The sequence below is a fragment of the Juglans regia genome, chromosome 5 (genome assembly GCF_001411555.2).
Source record: "Juglans regia cultivar Chandler chromosome 5, Walnut 2.0, whole genome shotgun sequence".
Lineage (NCBI taxonomy): Eukaryota > Viridiplantae > Streptophyta > Magnoliopsida > Fagales > Juglandaceae > Juglans > Juglans regia.
The window spans coordinates 22,338,038-22,344,095 of NC_049905.1; the positions used below are offsets into that span (position 1 = coordinate 22,338,038).

General features: G+C 37.8%; 2 protein-coding genes across 2 annotated transcripts in view; one reads left to right on the forward strand and one right to left on the reverse strand.

Moving 5' to 3' along the window:
• Positions 1-3,613, forward strand: part of LOC108979858 (mediator of RNA polymerase II transcription subunit 13-like) — a 48,871-nt gene extending 45,258 nt beyond the window's left edge. Inside the window, exons 20-21 of the mRNA XM_035690186.1 lie at positions 136-480; positions 1,612-3,613. Coding sequence (XP_035546079.1) covers positions 136-480; positions 1,612-2,222 — 956 coding nt within the window. The 3' untranslated portion in view covers positions 2,223-3,613. The remainder of the gene's footprint in view (positions 1-135; positions 481-1,611) is intronic.
• A 746-nt stretch (positions 3,614-4,359) lies between these two features.
• On the reverse strand, positions 4,360-5,123 carry LOC108979861 (arabinogalactan protein 13-like). The gene has a single exon (XM_018950627.2). It carries the CDS (start codon positions 4,999-5,001, stop codon positions 4,822-4,824), a length of 180 nt encoding a protein of 59 aa, XP_018806172.1. The 5' UTR covers positions 5,002-5,123; the 3' UTR covers positions 4,360-4,821.
• Positions 5,124-6,058: the final 935 nt, after the last annotated feature.

Here is a 6,058-nt window from a genome sequence, read left to right on the forward strand (position 1 = left end):
AATTAAATCTATGAAGTCTGTATGTTAAAAGCATTCAGCAGGGTTTTAAATTGTACTTTATCATTCTTTATATATCCATTTCTCAAATTAGAATTGATATTTTTTTATTTTCACCGGCATTTGGATTGTAAACAGAGTGGCAAAAAGCCATTAATTCAATTGGAGGTTCTGAGGTGAAAAAATGGCCCCTGCAACTTCGACGATCTGTGCACGATGGAATTCCTGCAAGCAGTAATAGTACTTCCTTAGAGCAACAGGAGTTGAGTTTGATTCAAGAGACCCTACATTATGCTAAAGCTTCTGGCTTTATAAAAGGTGATTTAGGAAAACCTGCTGCAAGAAAGAAGCTTATGGGTGGGCAGACACTAGTTGACTGCTCAAGGGGCTTGCTTCAGTGGGTGCAGAGCATTAGTTTTGTTGCCATTTCAGTCGACGACCATTCTTTAAATCTAGTTTCTCAAGCAGATTCATCATCTCCTGGTAAGCAGGCACACTCTCTTTACCCTCCATTCCTCGTCCCCTTATATGCGTTCGTGTCGCATAAAGTAAGATAATATGCACCATTCATTTGGTCCACCGAAAACTTGGATCTTGGGCATATACATAACAATTTTCTCTGCTCACTTTGAGAATCTTATTGATATGTTCTCTGCCCATGATGCTGACTGTATTGTTGTCTTTCTGTTTCTTTACATGGCTAACTATTGTAAAGGCTATAAATTATCAAAAATAAGCAAAATCTGATCGGGGAAGTATGTGTCCTTGCAATTTTTTGTTTTTTTTTTAAATCTGATTCTATTTTGAAAATAACATTTTTTTTTTCTTTTTTGATCGATCTTATCTTAGAAGACATGGAATTGGTCATGATGACCTTTTGACATTTATGGGAAATAAGAAGTTACTCAGAAAAGCAATTGATGACCTATTTTAATTCTTCTTTTGTTCAATCAAGTGATCAACTTAAGACCTTCTGGTATCCTGGAAAAGAGGCTGCTTTTGTAAAGTTGGTAGAGATTTTGAAAATTCCAGGGAAACATGTTATAGTAAGGAGATGGGTTTGTAGAGGTCATTCGAATAGTAGAACATGAGAAAACCAGGAAAAACCATCAGCTATTTGTGTTCAAAGCCTGTCTATGTTCGAGAACCCCCCAAAGGAAAAAAAATAGAAAAAGAAGAAGAGGAAAAACCCAAAAGAACTTCCCCCCTCCGGCTCCGGGCAAAGAGGGAAGCAAACTTTTTCAGCTCTATAAGAGGTGGTTGGTGACGTCTTTTTTCTTTTCCCTCTTCTTTATTGGTAAATTATTTTAACATCTCACAGATTTGAACTCATGATCCTTTACACAACCTCTGTTAATATGGGCGATTTGAGGTGTCATTTAACCCAAGGGACTTTAGTGTCTGGGAATAATGTTAACAACAGTTAAATGTATTTATATGGAAACTTTGCTCAGTTGTATTGTACACGATAAGAAATGGAAGGCGGAATTATGTGATAACTGGTTCAGATAAATTGTTAGATTTTGGCCACTTAAATAGGGTTCACAGCATGACTTGCAGTTGAGTGTGGCATACAAATTTTTTATTGTAGTATTGACAGTAAACATTGTGCAGGAGGTACTCAAGGTGGCGGTGGTATGGGGCCGTCAGGCTATCGTGAAGTGTTCAAGCCTGTATGGTCCCTTGGTTCTACATTTGCTTCATACATTCTGATCCCATCACCCAGCATGCACTTTCTCCCTGCAACACCTTTACAGCTCCCAGCGTGTCTCACTACAGAATCACCTCCCCTGGCCCATCTCCTGCACAGCAAGGGCCCTGCAATTCCACTTTCCACTGGTTTTGTAGTTTCAAATGCAGTGCCTTCCATGAGGAAAGGCTATAGAAGCAACTTGAAAGAAGAATGGCCTTCAGTTCTTTGTATCAGCCTTATTGATTATTACGGAGGCACTAACATTATCCAAGACATGTTTGTTGGAGGTGTTAATAAACAGGACGGTAGGAGTTTAAGCGCTGAGGCTAAAGATTTCGAAATTGAGACCCATTTAGTTCTCGAGTCTGTTGCTGCAGAGCTTCATGCACTATCTTGGATGACTGTTAGTCCAGCATACTTAGAGCGACGGACTGCACTGCCAATCCATTGTGACATGGTTTTAAGACTGAGAAGGCTACTTCAGTTTGCTGATAAAGAGCTCTCTCAGCAGCCAAATAAGTTGCATCTGTAAGTTAAAACATTATCACAGTAAGAACAGACTTTTTAGGCTTATTTTTAGTGGAGACTTTTATAGAGAGATGAATTCAAAACGAGCGTTTAATCGGCTGGGCTATAGTGCGTCTGGTGTTTTATTCCAATGCACAAGATTATAGCATGTAATCTGTGTATGTTATTTTTGCCCACTGATCCCGGCGTCACAAAAATTCTAAGGTGATTAGAAACATTTCAGTTTGTGGCTATTTTTAAGCTGAAAAGTTTGAAGATAGGTAACGCTAGAGTCCAATTTTAAGACGCTCTTCTAACTCTTCATGAATGGTTTGTGCGGCTCCAATGAATTGAAGTTGTTGAATTGTCGGTGCCTTCTATTACGGGCCATTGGTTCTAATTTCCTTTTCATCATGCTTAATCTAATATTAACCGCATGAGTTTCCACTTCGGCATCAGGAGAAAATGATCGAATGTACTTCCCTCGAGCACGAGGACATTTTGTTTAAGTTTAAATGGGAAGGAATTGTAGGACAATCTACATGGTATGCACGTATTTAGCGTTCCTTTCTTGGAGCTCTTGAAATGATCTAGACTACCTCTGAGCACCGCTCCAGCAAGAGTTCCAAACACTGGAAGACCGCCGGTGAAGTTCGGCGTGGAGATAAAGAACAACAACGTTGCACGCGCGATATGGTTGAACGGGCTGCATCTGCCAATAATGCAATTTATTATTCACAAAACCAAGATGAAAATGGAATACATGTCAAAAGTGATGAGATCACTCTTAAGCTCTAAGAAAAGATACGAATCTCTTCTATGAAAGAAAGAAAGAAAGAACGATAAATTATTCAAATGAACGAAGTAACATGGTTGGCACTAATTGCAGGGCCCCATTCCTTTGAAAGCCTTTAGCGTGGAGACAAGCCAACCGCAATCAAACCACCCTTGCTGGTGATTATGTATGTTCTGTCTATGAGAATAAGACCCCCATGTGCAAAGCATATGATATGAATCATGATCTGCCTTGTTCATTTTTTTGTTTTTTGTTTTTCTAAAGATCTTTCTTATATCCTCCCTCCTCCTAGTTTACATATTTTTAGACCACAACAAAGCGAATTAGAAGGGGAGGGAAGTATCTCTTCTTTGTTCTATGCATGCGGACACTGGGAAAGCAAATAAAAAGAAGAAGAAAACAAATTTAAGCCCAAAAGTCCTGAAATTAAGGCAAATTAGTGAAACTTTTGACTTTTGAGATGTTAAACAAAAGAGGGTTTAAGTTGTCTCCATATGGTCCCCAACTTTATTGGACCCCAGAAAGCATGTGCTGTGTCTGGTTCACATCATTACACCATTACTTGCCTTGAAATTTTATGAGACATTTCTCTAACAAGCTACATCTATTGTGTTCATGTCATAAAGGTGTTGCCCACTCTCTCAAGAATTTAATTTATATATGATCGAGGAGTAAATCAACCATATAACTCCCTTCCAAATAATATAATATAGACTATAGTTATAGCAGGAGGATACCGCAGAGATAGTTTATAAGCTCAATGCTATGTACTTCCCAACATTTCGACTATGGTATACAATTACCGTTTTCAACCTTTATATAAAAGATTCAGAAAGAAAGTAATGTATTTATCATCATCCTCGTCATGTTCATCATCCTCATTATTTTGGCCTTCATTTTTATATTTTGATCACTTCCTAATCAATACAATAATAAAGAAAGGGAAAAGTTGGAGAGTTACTGGTGGCACATTTGGGAACAGAAAAAGCTTTCACTGAATGACATTGGGAGCTTTCTTTCTTCCAATAGAACAATCAGAAGTCGCTGAATCATTCTACAAAGAATATTTTCCCTTGTGGTTATGATTCATGCCCTTTTTGAATCTTCATATCCAACATAATGCTTGGTATTGGGTTGGAATCCCTCTAAGTTGAATTGATTTGGTTTCATATACTTCAGGCGGAGGAAACCAAGACAGATACATACTCAACAACTGGCCATCAAAATGTTTCTCTCGTTTTCCAATCAATCCCCCGAGTAAAGATTGGGAGACAAAATGAATATATATTTGGATTTGGGCACTAAAACAGAGTAATTCAGCAACAGACTACATATAAAATGCATATGATAATATTTACTTCACAAATGTAATGTACAGAAATGTATAGAATTTATTACAGCAAATGGATTACAAATACAATGGGGAAAAATTACATGAAAGAGACCAAAGTCCACCATCCACCACCGGTCATGACATAACCCTCCCCATCATCTCATTATTACCCTAAATCTGACCATATAATAGAAAAAAAATTACACAATTAAATTAAATTTATATTACAATGCCATAAAAAACACATCAATCACAACCAAACAAATCCAACCATGGGATGAACATAATCAACAATAATTAAATTAACCTGGACCACCCAAAAAGTAACAAAACAAAATACCAACCAATTTCCCCTCACTCTTTCATAGTCACGAAAAAGCACATTACTTGTCAAATTTACAGAAAGAAGGAGACGGCGAGGGAGAAAATGGTTTGGAAGATAAATGAACCATTATGCTGCCAATCTACGTGGGTCAATGGATTGACCACAAAAGCTCAGAATAACAAACCAAAAGCCAGAGCTGCAAGAGAGGCAAAGAAAGTTGGCATAAAGATGACAGCTTCAGATGTTGGGCTTGGCGCTGGAGCCTCAGCTGCAGCAGCTTTTTGAACAGAAGAGATGGCCATCAACACCACCAACATTATCACAAATAGCTTAAGCCTCATAGCCTCCATTTCTCCAAATGCTCGGTGAAAGAAGCACTACAATTCCTTCCTTGCAGATGGGTTCCCTTTTGGCAACAGAGGAATGGTAGAGTTGCAATGTAAGCCAATGGCAGAGGGTTGTGGATATTTATTAACCACAGAGAGAGAGAGAGAGAGAGAGAGAGATAGAGAGAGAGAGAGAATGTGAACGTTGTGGTGACACAACACAGCACAGGGGTGGCTTTACCATTGTTGTCATACAGCTGTCAAAAATGACTTCATGGGTCCCCGCCTTTTGCTGTCTTGTTAGTTGTTATTAGTATTTTTTCCATGTTACTGAGTCGGATTTGTGGCTTGTCCAATGTCCGGTCCCTACCTTATTATTTTTCAAATCAACAACTGTATTAAATTGAAAATAAAGGAAGAGTGCGCCCATGTTTAACCACTAATCTAATTCTTCATTTCAAAAAGAACAAAAAAAAATCTAATTCTTTTTAAACCAGAATGAGGCAGTGTATCTATATGATTGAATGACGATAAAAAAAGAAGAAAACATTTGTTCGTGATATGTTTGTTGAACACGGAACCCCTTTGCTGGCATGAAGTATAAAGTCAAGAAATCTTGAGTTGCATTTCGTTCAAAATTCAAATGAAAGGGAAATGGCAGCTGTTTGAGACTTCTTGTGTTGCGAATGGTTAGAGACGGATACCTAATTTCTGGCAGAAAGAAGTTGGTGCATAGTCTACATCCAGTTGGATTTAGAACACACACAAATCTTCGAACCTTTCCTTTGGTTCATGAAGTTTAGAAGTCCATGACAATGATACATTCAAGAGATTATGATATCTGAATTCTGAAATGATGTCACTGAAGGTCTAAATTACATATTATGAATCTTTGGAAGCATGAGCAAAAGTACGTGAGAAAGGAAGACAACCTCGTAATCAGTTGGTTCGTGTTTCTTTTTGTTTTCCTCAATAATTGCAAAATCCAAATATTGCATATATGACAGAGTGATCAGTTTAGGTGGAATAAGATGATGAAATCCACCAATATTTTTTTAACGCAAAAAGTAATCAGTAAGTT

Coding starts and splice junctions, on each gene's coding strand:
- LOC108979861 (XM_018950627.2), bottom strand. CDS start 5,001: ATGGAGGCTATGAGGCTTAAGCTATTTGTGATAATGTTGGTGGTGTTG.